Source organism: Microtus oregoni, unplaced genomic scaffold (assembly GCF_018167655.1).
Source record: "Microtus oregoni isolate MIOR12 unplaced genomic scaffold, Mior012 000026F_ref0000081, whole genome shotgun sequence".
In the NCBI taxonomy this organism is placed as follows: Eukaryota; Metazoa; Chordata; class Mammalia; order Rodentia; family Cricetidae; genus Microtus; species Microtus oregoni.
In genome coordinates this window covers 23,093,217-23,109,579 of record NW_024543085.1, presented here as the reverse complement: position 1 = coordinate 23,109,579, position 16,363 = coordinate 23,093,217, and the positions used below count along the sequence as shown (strand labels likewise).

The 16,363-nt window shown below is 38.6% G+C and overlaps 1 protein-coding gene across 3 annotated transcripts in view; it reads left to right on the top strand.

Moving 5' to 3' along the window:
• Grm8 (glutamate metabotropic receptor 8) overlaps window positions 1-16,363 on the top strand; it is an 837,648-nt gene that overhangs the window by 355,857 nt on the left and 465,428 nt on the right. For all 3 annotated transcript variants that reach the window (XM_041675768.1, XM_041675769.1, XM_041675770.1), the window contains exons 4-6: window positions 5,651-5,786; window positions 6,568-6,722; window positions 7,694-7,831. In XM_041675768.1, coding sequence (XP_041531702.1) covers window positions 5,651-5,786; window positions 6,568-6,722; window positions 7,694-7,831 — 429 coding nt within the window. The remainder of the gene's footprint in view (window positions 1-5,650; window positions 5,787-6,567; window positions 6,723-7,693; window positions 7,832-16,363) is intronic.

The following is a 16,363-nucleotide window of genomic DNA, read 5'->3' as shown; positions in this document are numbered from 1 at the left end:
TGCATTTTCTAGAACTCTAACCTTCTTATTGGGTTCCTACAATGTCCTTGGGTGATGTTATGACCTCCTCGTCAAGGTCACACAAGATCTACTCTCATGTCTCCAGATAGCAGGTTCATTTTCTTTCACATACCACTTTGTCTCTGTACTACCAAACCAATGCACACAAGTCTCGCATCTCCCAGGCCTGAGACAGCAGATCCCTCACTCACAAGTCTCACCTTCTTCAAGAGGTAATAGCCCTGACATTGCTTACAAATTTATTCTCATATCTATGCAACAAATTATAGTGCCACCCTACAGATGACTGTACCATGGCCTACGCAGTTTCCTACCCCACGATATCCTGGTGAAAAGAACTTAGGGAGGCAGAGTCTATTTCAGTGGTAAGGTCTTCTACATTACCACAGCCCCTATTTTATTTTCATTTCTATTGTTAAGACACATTTCTGACCACATGTTTACATGTATCCAATCTTTTCTCCGCCTGGCTGATGGGCCTCTGAAAGCAGAACTATCTCTATCTATTTCTGTATCTCAAAACCACCAATCACAGACCTTACATTTATTCCTCCAATACATGAATATTAAAATGTCTGTGTGCTAAGAAAAGTCTAATAGGTATTGGGGTTACTGTAATGAGAGGAAAGGGAAGAATTCAGTGGCTGTAGTGTTCTAGTGGAATCAGGGAGAAGGAAAAACATAAATATTGCAATCACTGTGGTTGCTGTAGTACAAAGATGAAATAGGAGCCAAGGTACCGAAGGAAAGTCTTCTGAGGATACACGTTTACAGAAATGATTGGGAAGCACTGAGTATAGAATGACTATATGTTGAAGTTTAAGTCCGTTCTATAAGCTCCCAAAGTTCTAAGTATCTTAATTAAGTTCTTAATACTCAATAGAAGTGCTGTATTTGTGCAGCTGCCAATCAGATTTACCAGGAATAGCCTGCTGGTTTTTTTAAATGAGTCTTTAAATTTGCTTTATCTTATTCATCAGTGATCCACAGCTATCAAGCCATTATGCCACATGTATAGTTAATCAAGAACGGGCATCGTGAGGGGAAAGTCTACACTTCAGTTATTCTGGCTGTGAGCTGGCACTTCAGCCTCCAGCAGCCGATTGACGCCCCTGTTTCTGTTACCCTCTCAGGAAGGTAGTGATAAAAACAACCTCAGGGAGCTGCTGTTAGGTGTGGCGGTGGGATCCCAGCATGGGTGAAGAGTGGACAGCTAGCGATGTGCTTACATAGGAGATGATGGTGAATGATTGTTGAGTAATGAACCAGGGGACATTATACAAGTGGAAAGGAACCAGTCCAAAAACACTGGAAAAATAGTTACAAATTCCCCTATAATGCTTTTGGGGGAGGAGATGGATGCCTTAACTTTAAAATTGTTTCTTGTAGCACGGTAGCACTAGATGCTGTGGGAAAGGAAAGTTAGTGCTCCTGGAATCATACTCGGTCAGTAACTTCTCAGAGTGAGCTATCAGAGCATAGATGCAAATTCCCTAAGGAGAGCCACCATCTCTTCCTTGTAGGTGTTTAAATTAAGGCGGTTTTTTTTTTTTGTGGGGGAGTAAAAAATATTGTGGGATATTATGTGGAAAATGTATCTTTCATTAGGACTGAATATTTGGCTGAATTTCACTTTATTTTAAAATATTTTTAAATTAATTCTAACATTTGAAATGACTGATTTTAATACAAAATCAGTGGCCCATTTGGGACTATGGCTTGTTTGCCCTTTATGCCTGTGTTTTGCTAGATCTCTGGTGCTACCTTTCTTTGTCATCTGGTGTTACTGTCTTGACTGACTCCTACATGCACATCTTGTCTCTCCGCGAACTGATGTAACTGCTGAGTACAGGCAATCTTTGCATGCCTGTATAGCTCCCAAAACACAGCAGACTATGAGTGCTTATGAATGGATTATCTGGCTGTCTCTTTTGAATGATGTAGAAATAGAAAGTGTGAATGAGTTTCAGGGCTAAGAAAGATGATCTAATCTTCTCATGCAAATCACTGGAGAAGCAGTCACCATGTAACTTAATAAAATATCCATAAGGCACCAAACACCAACAGGCCATGTCCAGTGGGTTTTCTCTAAAGGTATTGGTTCAGCTGAAATAAAGATGTAGCCTTTACAGAACAAATTGGCCAGATTGAGAAGTATAAGGGGAAGGGCAAATTTTGAAAAAAAAAATGGATATATCCTTTGTTAAAATCTACCCTACATAGACCAGAATTTTATAAACAAAAATCTCTACCAGGTCCTCAGTGAGAAAGCCTGCCACTGACTTCAGACTAAACCATACATGAAGAATGATTCACCTGAAATAAGTATAATGAATAAAATTTTAAATTCCATTTTTTTCTGACTCTGGAGGGGGAAGCGGTCTCAGAATGATGCCAAGGATATAACAGGTCTTTAAGTAGTACTTAAGTAATCATGGCACTTTAATTAAAAGGGCAGTCATATTCTGAAGCATCCATTGTTCCTTGAAGAGTTGTTGCAGTTTCATGTCGCCCTTTGGCAGTCTCCTTATGTTGTCATTCAGCCATTGTTGAGTTTTAAAGCAAGTATAGTTCTCAGCGTTCCTCCAGTTTGGGTTCAAAAATATTTCTCAAAGATGTGATCTTTGTTCCCAGCCTCTCACTGGATCCCTATCCAGAGCATGTGATTTGTTCAGTTCTCCCTCAGCTTCCTTCTCTCTGCTGATCTAAAGCTCAATCCTCAATCTTAACACCAGACAGAGTGATGGCTGCATATGCTGTCTCCTTAGCTCCGGAAACACCCTTTAGCCTGATGGATGTTCCACAGGTATTCTGAAGACCCCTGCCTTGAATTAATCATCTCTCCCACGTGCCTGCCGGGCCTGCTTGTTTAATCATGTCTTCACAAAACTGGTCACCATGACCGAATTCATGGAAGTACATGTAGTGACTTCATGTTACTTCCCGATTTATATCAAATCAATAAGAAACATCATTGTTTCCATCTCAGAACCTCCAATAAAGCTCTGTCTGTCCTTCCTACCTTTGGTGGCATTGTCTTATTCATTGTTCCCCACCACGGATGTCCATAACCTTCTCAGTGGGATTTCTGCTTCTATTGTTTACACTCTGGGTCTCCCTTGACATCAGGAGTCCTCATGTCTTTTCATCCGTGAAATGCCATGCTCAGGCAGCCAGTGTTTTCCACGGGCCATTGAGGACTGACTTCTGTACTCATTGCTTGTTTTTTTTTTTCCAGCTTTTTCCTTACAATTCCTATATTATGCTCTACAGGTACTTTATCCTTTTGAGGCCAATTAAATTATGCAACTTCAGAGTGCCCTTTCCTGACCACTGACTGAGCCAGCCAGTATAAATTCCCTTCTTCTTCACAGGGCTAGCAATAATTCGCAAAGCCCGAAATGCTTCCATATCTAAATTCTCTGAAGAAGAGGGTATGTCCATTTTATTTGCCCTTATATCTTCATTCCCTACACATATTTTGTAAATACTGGATCAACTTACTGTGTAATGAATTGATCACTATACTCTTACTGGTATACTAGTCGGTAAGTATAGGAAGCAGCCCCACTATGAATAACTCTGTCCCTGAGGACTATAGCACAAGGTTAGCGCGTACATTTCTACTACAGGGTCAGTTTTTGATATTTTCAAACATATTAGAAAACTAATCAATATTTACTCTTCCGTTTCTGCTATACATATCAGGTCTGATCATACACATTCAACTACTTGTCTGTTGCTAGGCTCAGTTTTCTTCCTAAAAGAAAGATTATCTCTTTCTGGATGGTTAGGTTTAAATGAATTCTTATTTTGTTTTAGGATGAAGTCTAAATTATGTAATGTCTTAGTTCCGGCAAGCTATTGTAATAGATTGCAGTATGCTGGTGGCTCATAAACAATGAGATTTATTCCTCATGCTTCTGGAGGTTAGAAGTCTGAGAACAGAGTACCAGTGTGAATGGAGTCTTCTGATGGCTCAGTTTTTGCTTCAAAGATAATTGACTGTTTTATTGTGTTCTCAGATGGCCTGTAGTGTAAGAGAGTTCTCTGGTCTCCCTTCTCCCTCCTCTTTCTCTTCTCCCTTCTCTATGTTCTCTTTCCCCCTTATTTCTTTCTTTTTTTATGAAAGGATACTAATTTGGCTCATAGGGCTCAATCCTTGTTACTCAGTCTCTTCCCAACAACCTTGTCTTAATACCATCGCCTGGGAATTAACTTTCAGTGCTTGGATATTTCACATGCAATCCTGACAAATATATTCTTGCTCTGAAATGGCCATTCTGAGCAACCTTAATCCATTTGTACTCTAGGCTGATATTAAGCTGGGCTCTTTCATATCTTGTAGTCTGTTATGAACCTCTCTTTTCTTCACACTGGGGTGGTGTGTGTGTGTGTGTGTGTGTGTGTGTGTGTGTTTGCATGTGTTTCTTGAAACCTGCCTCTTCCAAGTTCCCATTATCTTTCCTCTTTGCTCCCATTACATAATGAATTTTTGTAATTTTCTAGTTTATTACATATTCCATGGTAATTTGTTACAGTGTCTCCAGATTAGATGGTGTTTTCTAGATTAGATAGATATTGCAGGATCTAATGCATAATATATAACTATGCATTAGCCATTAATTGTTGAGTGACTGGTTATTGTCAGGTGTTGGGAGTAAAAATACCTTTACCTACTAAAGCAGTGTCACAAATGACAACTTCATTCTCAACTGGCTCAAAAAAGCCCATTTGAGCTACAATACAAAAAAACCTATAGCTAAATTCTATTTTCCCTATCAGTGTTAGGATATGTTTTGCCTCCGTTCCACTGCAATGAGGAAACCAAAACAAAACGCTTTCTTCTACTAATATGTTGGAGTCCTGGAGGCAGAACCTTCTCTAAGCTTCTCTTTGGCTTCTCATTGTTTTAGAAAAGACTGAAAGAGTCTTGGATCCCTCCTTCTTCCCCTCTTTCTTTCCTCTCCCTTCCAATTCTCCTATTCGTTGGTGGCCTCAAATAGCTCTTTTGATTTGTATAATGGAATCTTATGTCAAGCCAGTGCTTGAATCTTTGAGACTTGTTGGATAGCTCACAACATAGTCTGCTAACGTGTGAAGCAATGCTATGAGCAAAAAAAAAAAAAAAAATAATAATAATAAAAAAAATAAAAAAAAATAACTTTAAATGTTTTCTACTAGTAATAAAAAGAAGAAAAAGGATCTTGCTATTTGGTAGTAGCCTCACATGCAATATATAGTCAGAGATAATTTTATAACGTGCATTTTGTCTTATAATAAATAATTGTAAAGTGTCCCCTTTGCCCTTCCATCCCCAGGATCTCCTCATAGATCTTAGGTTCCAGCACTTCTCTAAACCTTCACGATCACCACCACGAAAAACAACAAAATGTTTAAATTTGTGGAGGGAAACCAAGTTCTCTTTGGTGTTATTTACTTTGTGCATATATTATAATAAAACAGGTACAATTACTTTCAATGAGCTAGAATGGCACATGTTTAGGAAAACAATATTTTGTATTAAATCATGTGCTTTTACAATGCAATTAACCTCATTAAGATTTAATTTAAAAAGATTTAATTAAACACGTGCTTTTTCTGAAACAAACTTTTCCCCCTCAAACAGGTGGTGTTTGCATTGCTCAATCACAGAAAATCCCACGTGAACCAAGACCTGGAGAATTTGAAAAAATTATCAAACGCCTTCTGGAAACACCTAATGCGCGTGCAGTGATCATGTTTGCCAACGAGGACGACATCAGGTGCTGATTACTTTCTTGCAGGTTATAAGATCAGATTTGTGCCCCGCATCCTTTCTAAACATATTTTATGAACAGTGCAAAATCTGGTGAGATTCACAAGAATTGCTAGGTTCCTTTGCACACAATCTACCTTCTGCTTCTGATGCCACAGCCTTCTCATTTCCGTATCAGCAATGCCCGTAGAGTAAAACCTGGAACTGAGTGAGACAAGCTAAATCAGAATGAGAGACAGTGATGAGAACAGGTTAAGGATTAGCCCAATTAACACATGCTGGAGTTTCAGCTGCATTCCCTTTAGGAGATGATAAGGCTCAAGCAATTAGCATGATTGACTAATTGTTTAACAGTGACCCACTGAATGTTTTTAACTTTATAAAACTGTGTTGGTTTCACTTTTTGTTGCTATCAATGAATACTGTGGACTTGGAAATTTATAAAGGAGAAAGCTTGTTTGGCTTTTGGCTCTGGCGACCCAAAAGCAGAGTTCTAGCTGCTTTGAGGCAGCTTTTAAAGGGAGGACATCATAAGGCAAGTCAGAGAAGCGTCTCACTCTGGGCTTTGCTTCTCTCAGAAGGACATTCGTGTCATCCTGGGGCCCACACTCCCTACTTAGTCAAACCGGATTACACCCCACCAAGAATCCCACCACCAAACCATTAACATATCAATTGGAAAATTAAGTTGCCTTGATACATGGAATTTGGAGGACACACTGAGGCTTCAGCATAACTGTAGTACTTCACAATAAATGATAAATACTTATTTCATTTTATTCCTATAGGAGGATATTGGAAGCAGCTAAAAAATTAAACCAAAGCGGGCATTTCCTATGGATTGGCTCAGATAGTTGGGGATCCAAAATTGCACCTGTCTATCAACAGGAAGCGATTGCAGAAGGGGCCGTGACAATTTTGCCCAAAAGGGCATCAATTGATGGTAAGGATGTAATAAGGATAATTTGTTTTATTTCAATAAACTCAAAGTTCAGATGCATGCTGGGGACATAGCTGAGTAATCAGCCACTTGATTAAGGTACATATAGCTCTGGGTTTAATCTACAACATTGGAGAAAAATAAAGAAATGAAATAGTCAAAGTTATAATTCACCTCTGAGTTATCATCATCATTGTTGACTCCGGATGGAATATACATCTCTATTGGCACAGGATTCATTTCCACCATGCAACCAATAAGTGCTAAAAGTGTAGTTTAAAGATTTTTTTCCTTGTGAAAAAGCACTATATTAAAATTAGACAATTTCATGATGCTAGTTACTGTAGTTTACTTTTGTGCACTTGAATGGACGTTTATGAGGGTTAAAGCTTGTTACAAGGAAAGATTGGATTAAACCACTGGATACATTATATTAATTGACCCTATCGAAAAATAAGTGAAACAGAAAACTTGGAGGAAACCTTAAAGATGGGTGGTCTGTTTCCAAAATATCCTCATAACACTCTTGAAAATGACCTCAATTCCTAGCTTTAATATCATCCTCTGGGGTAAGGCATTGTTTCTATGTCTTCCCTTAAACGAGGTAGTTTCCTGAGAAAACTAATCATTCAGACTACTTAGCCATGACTCTATAAGATTGTTTCATTTCTGATTGCCTTATTGAATTAGCTGAAAATAGAATATACAGAAGACATAGAGGTTGAGGTAGGATTAGATACAGAAAAGTCTGGAGTGTCAAGTCAATTTATGTTAGGAGAGAGAGAAAAGAATTATTCATTTGTGTATATATATGTGTGTGTGTTTTATTCACATATACTATATTTATTATATATAATATGTACATATATAATATGTTATAAATATTGTTAATGAAACATTTCTTCAAAGTTCTGGTTGTATTTTGTTTTGGTTTTGAATGAATACTGAAATCATATCTTTTTCCTTCAAAATAGGGTTTGATCGATACTTTAGAAGCCGAACTCTTGCCAATAATCGAAGAAATGTGTGGTTTGCAGAATTTTGGGAGGAGAATTTTGGATGCAAATTGGGATCACATGGGAAGAGAAACAGTCACATGAAGAAATGCACAGGTAGACCCTCCTTTGCTTTACCTTTTTCACATCACCTAAGAGAGGAAGTGCTTCTGCGTCATGATTGGCAATCCTCTGTTTTCTTGTATCTCATATTTCCTTAGCAGGGATGAACATGAGCTCATCATTCAGTAAACTAAAGCTCGTTCACTGGTTCTTATACATTTATCAATAATATACCTTGTGGGCAGCAATGGGGTATTTCAGTTGTATTTGAGTAACATATTTTAAGTGTCTTCTTTGAGAAAATTGCCTTAATGTGTTTTATAGGTTGTAGGCAGACAGTCAAGAGATGATATTATTTTCCAAGAATTCAAACACAGTGAGGATAATTGATCATACATTGCTGTAAGACAAGTGTTTTTAAACTATGGCAATGTGTTTCTCCATTATGCTATTATTCTCCATCTAGCATAACAGTTATCCCCCAGCATCCATGGTTTCTGATGCTTTTAGTTCCTATAGCTTGTACTCAAAATAATAATCATTGAGTGTCCCTCTTTAAATGCAAGAATAAAACTTTTATATTTGCAAACAACATGATTGTGTACATAGAAATAGGACCTTTAGCAGTTACTACTAAGTTGTAAATTTAGTAAGCTCATGATACAAGGTTAATGTAAACATATATCTGTGATATAATTAGAAACTAACATATTGAATATTTAAAGAGTATTGTTCATAGCATGATTAAAAAACCCCAGAAATCGTTAGGGAAAATGATACTGAAAACTACAATTAGTTAGACGTGGTTTTCCTTCTTCACTTTGTTTCAAGATGGCTTACATTCTGTCTATCTCATATCTTGTTCCAATGAAGTAGTAAGATGCTAAATGTTATCACGGGCACATAATCAGAGAGAATATGAAGACGTACAAATTGGTGAAAGGATATCTTACTTCATCCTTCCTGTGCCGAACATGGAAGGAAGCAAGACAGGATCCATGCTCATAAGTTTACACATGCATCTGATGTGTCAGGAATAAATTAAATAAATATGAAAGTGGACCAGTGCTTTCAGATGCTGAGATAAATTTAGGAGAAATAAAAGAAAAATGAGCATGAAAGAGGCAGGGTGGAATTGAGAGAGAGGATACAGTTAGTTTGTGTGGTCCAAAGGTGATTCACACAGGCGTGACCCCTGAGAGAAGAGATCTTGCTATCATGTGAAGATGTCAGCTTTGTGAAGATAGGAAAACAGCAGGCGCTAAAGCTAGAACGACTTCTTTTGATTGGAGGAAAAAACCCACGACTCTTGGAAGATGGTGAGTGAGAGTGTTAGGATTAAGGAGATGGATGGCATTGGGTGTGTCAAAGAATAAGGAATGGTCTTCACGGTTTTCAGAGTTGAGGGGTTTGGGCTTCATCCTGCTCAGACAGCAGGGTGACGTGGTTTGTCGCTCAGAAGAGTTGCTAAGATGGCAGTTTCATGAAGATTCTTTTAGGAGAAATGTAAGAAGGTCAAGAGTTCAGGGGAATAAAGAGGGGATGCCAGTGAACTCAGCCGTAGTCCTGGTGCTAGGCAGTCACCACCAAGGGCAGTACAATGTATACAGAGTGGACACTCTGGGCCATTGGTTCTCAAACTCCCTAATACTCTGACCAATTGATACAGTTGATCATGTTGTGATGGCCCCAACCATAGTTATTTTTGTTGCTACTTCATAACTGTATTTATGCTACAGTTACAAATTGTGATTTAACTATCCCATATGTGACCTCAAAGGGCTAATGTCCCACAGGTTGAGAACAATTGCTCTAGAAGGTATTCTTACTACATGGTAAGTAATTAGCACTGAGGCAGAGAAGAGATGGAGGTTATGCATGATGAATCTCTGATAGGGAGGTCTGGGGAGATGCTGATGTAATCAGCTAAGAAAACAAACAACAGAAAAAAGAGATGTTTGGGAACCAAGTTGGATTTAATTCTGATACAAGCTGTTCAATTTCCCAGTGGATGGCAGCCTAAGGTCTGAGACCCTATATGGAGTCACTAAAAGTTCAAATGAAGTTATAAATAGAGAATTTTGAAGTTAGACATGAGGACAGATGCGCTTATCATAGGAGAAAGGATGAAGAATGAAAAGAAACTCAAGGATAGTGTCTGAATCACTGCCATTAAAAACCATGACCAAAACCAACTTAGAGGAAAGGGTTTGTTTCAGCTTATACTTCTGTATCATAGCACACCACTGAAGGAAGTCAGGGAAGAGAACTCCAACAGCAGCATGGCAGCAGGAACTGAAGTAGAGACCATGAAGGAATGCTACTTATTGACTTCTCTCTTTTCTTGCCATGTTTGCTCTCATAACAACCCAAGACCACTTGCCCTGGGGTAGCAGTGCTCATAGCATGCTGGTTCCTCCCACATCAATCATTCTGAGTCCTCCACATCAATCATTCTTGGTCCTCCCACATCAGTCATTTTGAGTCCTCCATCAGTCATTCCGAGTCTTCCCACATCAATCATTCTGAGTCCTCCCACATCAATCATTCCGAGTCCTCCACATCAGTCATTCCGAGTCCTCCCACATCAATCATTCTGGGTCCTCCCACATCAATCATTCTGGGTCCTCCCACATCAGTTTCTGGGTCCTCCCACATCAGTCTTTCTGAGTCCTCCCACAGCAATCATTCCGGGTCCTCCCACATCAGTTTCTGAGTCCTCCCACATCAGTCATTCCGGGTCCTCCCACATCAGTCATTAATTAGGAAAACACTGCACAGACCTTTTACAGGACTATCTGATTGAAGCACTTTCTTAACTGTGGCTCTCCCACTACTGACTCTAGATTGTGTCAAGTTGACAAACAAGAACAACAACCATAACCAGCACATGATCATGGGGGTGCTCAGAAAAAGGAACAGAATAGTGGGCTTGAGGAAGAGAAATGAACAGAGTGTCGAGATTATCCTTAGTCTGTGGAGAGGAAGACACAGCAGTCAGCTGCAGAGGCATGTGTTACGGGAGGTCCTCCCACTCCTCCAGCCTATCACCGCTGAGATACCAGCCCATTGGGGAGTGGTCTCTCTCCCTTTAAAAAAGCGGCCACTTCCTTCTCCTCTCTCTCTTCACTTCCTGCTCCGCTGGAGACTAGACTCCCTTCCTGGTTGAGCAGAGGGCTGACGGTGATCTGTAAGTTTTTTCCCCTTTAAATAAATACCACCCTATTAATCATAATTCCAAACTGGTGTGGCATTGTTTATGACTTACGCCTTCAGGCATGGGCCAGGGAGAAGGTGAGAGACTCAGAAACCCTGGGGTGGGGGAAACACAGAACAGAATAGATGAAGAAAGGATGCTTGAAAGAGAAACTTTGGCAAATAAATAAATAAATAAATAAATAAATAAAATATGCTAAGAAAACCTGAGAAAAACTTAGAGGTGAAGGCTTGAAAAGGTTCCAGCACATTTGCATATTTTCAAGTAAAACTGTAGAGAAACTTCCTAGAGAAACTCTGGGGCAAGCAGTAAGAGGCTGGTGCTACTCCTAAGTGTTGACATTTATTTGGGGGAAGTATTATATAGTATATGTTATATGATATATATGATTATATGTGTGTATATATGTATATATACACATATGTATATATTAAGTATACATATAAAAGCATACACATACACGTATATATACCTACATATGTATGAAGTATGTGTGTATGTATATTCATATGTACATATATAAACACATAGATATACATATATATGTGATAAATAAATGCTAATTTTTAACTTAGATTGGAATAAAGTTCAGAAAAGTTCATGGCTGCAAGTACAATGCACATTTGATCACCAGAAGAATCTGGGAGAGTGCGTCAGAGATGAAGGCAAAAGTGGGTCTTCAGGTGAAAGGTGTGGCATAGAGTGTGGCAGGCTGCTGTCTGACCAGAGAAGGTCCAGCTTCTCAGAGAGGAGGGTTCATAAGGAACAGTTGGAGATACGGGGCCACATAACAAAGCTTTATAAAGAGAAGGTATCCATTACTTTTGTCAACTCAGTGAAAAACAACAGCAGCCACAGAAGTCCAATAAAAACAACACAAGCCAGATAGAATGTGTTTGGCTCACAGTTTCAGAGACATCATTCTGATGGAGTCTGTGGCTGCATCAATTCTGTTTCACCGTGAGGCCCAGCACATGGAAAGAGCATGTGGATAAGGAGGTTGTTAACCTTATAGCAGATACACAGGAAGAAGAGAGTGAGGAGGGGACCAGGGACATTTGTGGCCGTCAAGGACACACTTGTACTGATTTAATTCCTCCTACTATCCCCTACCTTCCAAAGTTTTCAGGGCCTTCCACACTCGCAGTGCCAGCTGGGAAGCAACTTTTCAAAAACTGTGAGTCTATTGGGACAATTCAGATTCATACCACAACAGAAGACTTACATGTAGAGTGACCAGGATTTGAACTGATGCATATTCTCACCCCATACTACTGCATTTGGAACATTGCTATTTAGTCCTGTTCAAATTCAAATTCGATTGGTTAGGCTGGGGCCACAAAACTATACCAGTTCATGATATAGAGAAACTTTTTTTTCCTGTGGGGTGTGTGTGTGTGTGTGTGTGTGTGTGTGTGTGTGTGTGTCTGTGTGTGTTAGGAAATTGATTACTAACTTATCACACACATTATTACTGGAATTACCAGGTTTTCAACTCCTGTTTTCTAAGTAAATTGAGGCATGCAGTTTTACTATTGGCAACATATACTTAGTACTTCTTTCAGATATAAATACTGAACTGTTTTGTTATTGAATGAAGCATTGGTGGAAGGTCTGCTTTATAATTCCTTGAATTATTTGAATACTGTTTTAAATGTAATAATTTGTTCAATGACAACTATTTTAGTGCAATGAAAGTGGTGTTTAAGTGCTGGGGGAAAATGTATCTTCGGGAACTGGGTCAATAAGATTTCCATTCAAATCCCATTTGAGGGACACTCAAGTAACTAGTTTGTTTTCTAGCAAGAAATGAATGGTGATATAACTTACTTTAGAAAAGTAGCATGTGCAAAGGACACTTCATACCCATCACAGGAAAAATCTGTAAAGATGAAGTCTCAATCCTGAACATCTATGCTCTAAATACAAGAGCACCCTCATATGTAAAAGAAACATTACTCAAGCTTAAATCATATCAAACTCAACACACAAATAGTAGACTTCAACACCCTGCTATCGCCAATGGACAGGTCAACCAGACAGAAACTTAACAGAGAAATAAGAGAACTAACAGATGTCACGACTCAAATAGACATAACAAACATCATAGAACATTTTATCTAAACACAAAAGAATATACATTCTTTTCAGCACCTTAAGGAACCTTCCCAAAAATGACCACATACTAGGTAACAAAGCAAATGTGAAAAAATATTGGAATAACCTCCTCTATCTCATTGCATCACCATGGTTTAAAGTTAGAATTCAAAAACAACACTAATTGCAGAAAGCCTACATACTCATGGAAACTGAACAGTACTCAATTGAATTGCCCTTAGGTCAAGGAAGAAATAAATAAAAAAAAAATCCAGGGCCAGATGGTTTCAGTGCAGAATTCTACCAGAACTTCAAAGAAGAGCTAATACCTATACTCCTCAAATTGTTCTACACAATAAAACAGAAGGAACACTGCCAGACTCTTTTTACAAGGCTACAGTTACCCTGATACAAAAACCACACAAAGACTTAAGAAAGAAAGAGAATTACAGACCTATCTCCCTCATGAACACTGATGCAAAATTACTCATTAAAATACTGGCAAACCAAATCCAAGAAAACATCAACTAAATCATCTACCATGATCAAGTTGGCTTCATTCCAGAAAGGCAGGGATGGTTCAACATACAAAAATCTATTCATGTAATCCACCATATAAATAAACTGAAAGAAAAAATATGATCATCTCATTAGATGCTGAAAGAGAATTTGACAAAATCCAACACTCTTTCATGATAAATGTCTTGGAGAGAGCAGGAATACAAGGGATCTATCTAAACATAATAAAGCAATATACAGCAAGCCAACGGCCAACATTAAATTAAATGGAGAAAAACTCAAAGTAATATAATTAAAATCAGAAACAAGATAAGGCTGTCCACTTTCTCTATATCTATTCAACAAAGTACTCAATGTTCTAGTTAGAGCAATAAGATAATGAAAGTAGATCAAGGAACTCCAAATTGTAAACGAAGAAGCCAAACTTTCACTATTTGCAGATAATATGATAGTATACATAAATGACCTCCAAAATTCAATAAGGGAACTCCTACAACTGATAAACACCTTTAGTATTGTGGCAGGATACAACCACAAAAATTCCTAGCACTCTTATATATCAATGATAAAGGGCTGAGAAAGAAATGAGAGAAAAATCACCATTCACAATAGCCACAAATAATGTAAAATATCTTGGAGCAACACTAACCAAAGAAGTGAAAGACCTATATGACAAGAACCTTAAGTCTTTGAAGAAAGATATTGCAAAAGATATCAGAAAATGGAAAGATCTCCCATGCTCTTGGACAGGTAGGATCAGCATAATTAAAATGGCAATCCTAACAAAAGCAATCTACAGATTCAATGCAATCAAAAAATTCCAACACAATTCTTCACAAACCTTGAAAGAATAATACTTAACTTCATATGAAAAAACAAAAAACCCAGGATAGTCAAAACAATCATGTAAAACTGGAAGCATCATGATCCCTGACGTCAAGCTCTATTATAGAGCTACAGTAATGAAAATAGCTTGATATTGACACAAACACATGGAGCAATGGAATTGAATCAAGACCCAGATATTAATCCACACACCTATGAATACCTGATTTTTGACAAAGAAACTAAAATTATCCAGTGGAAAAAGAAAGCATCTTCAACAAATGGTGCTGGCATAAGTGGATGTCAACATGTAAAAGAAGGCAAATAAATTCACATCTATATCCATGCGCAAAACTCAAGTCAAAGACCTTAATATAAATCTTGCCACACTGAGCCTCATAGAAGAGAACGTGGGAAGTAGCCTTCAACACATGGACTCAGGAAACCACTTCCTAAATCTAACACCAATAGTGTAGACACTAAGAGCAACAATAAATAAATGGGTACTCCTGAAATGGAGAAGCTTCTGTAAAGTAAAAGGACACAATCAATAAGACAAAAAGGCAACCTACTTGATGGGAAATGATCCTCACCAACTCCATATCAGACAGAGGGCTGATCTCCAAAATATATAAAGATTTCAAGAAACTAGTCATAAAAATATTAAATAATCCAATTTAAAAAAATGGAATGCAGATCTAAACAGAGAATTCTCAAAAGAAGTCTCCCAAATGGCCAAAAGACACTTAAGGAAATGTTGCACATCCTTAGCCATCGGGGAAATGCAAATCAAAATGACTCTATGATACCATCTTACTCCAGTCAAAATGGCTAAGAACAAAAACGCCAGTGATAGCTTATGCTGGAGAGGACGTGGAGTAAGGAAAGCACTTCTTCATTGCTGTTGGGAGTGCAAACTTGTACAGTCACTTTGGAAATCAGGATGGTGGTTTTTCAGAAAAGTGTAAATCAATCTACCCAAAAACTCACTCTTGGGCATATACCCAAAGGATGCTCAATCATACTATAAGGACTTTTGCTCAACTATGTTCATAGCAGCATCATTCATAATAGCCGGAACCTGGAAACAACCTCAACCGAAGAATGGATAAAGAAAATGTGGTACATTAACATGATAGAGTACTACTCAGCTGTAAAAAAAAAAAAAAAAAAAAAACAAGGACATCTTGAAATTTGCATACAAATGGATATAACTAGAAGAAAACATCCTGAGTGAGGTTACCCAGACCCAGAAAGACAAGCCTGGCATTACTCACTCTTTAGTGGATTTTAAATGTAAAGCAAAGGATAAGGAGCCGTTAGCATCAATGACCCCAGAGAAACTAAGTAACAAGGAGAACTCTAAGAGAAACATACATGAATCCCCCTGAGTAGGGAAAATAAACCAGCTCTTCTAAGAAAACTGGGAGTGTGGGGTTGTGGCAGAAGAGAGGCCAAAGAGGAGGAGCAGGCGAGAAGGGGAGGGAAGAGGAGAACTTGAAGGAACAGGGTAATCAAGATGGTGGAAGGACAGAGACAGACAGTAAGGAAAGAGATTTCTTGATTGAGCGAACCATTATGGGGCTAAGGAGAAACTTGATACTAGAGAAATTTCCAGGAATCCACAAGGATGACGCTAGCTAAGACCCTAAGTAGTAGTGGAGAGAGAGCCTGAACTGGCCTTGCCCTGTAGTCAGATTGAAGACTATTGTAAATGGTATCATAGAGCCTTCATCCAGCAAGTGATAGAAGCAGATGCAAAGAACTACAGTGGAACATTGGCCTGAACTCATAAAGTCTAGCCGAAGAGAGGGAGGAGCAAAGGGGTCAAGACCATGTTGGGGATACCCACGGAAACAACTTACCTGAGCTAATGGAAGCCCACCAACCCTGGTCTGACAGCAAGGGAGTCAGCATAGAACCAAGCT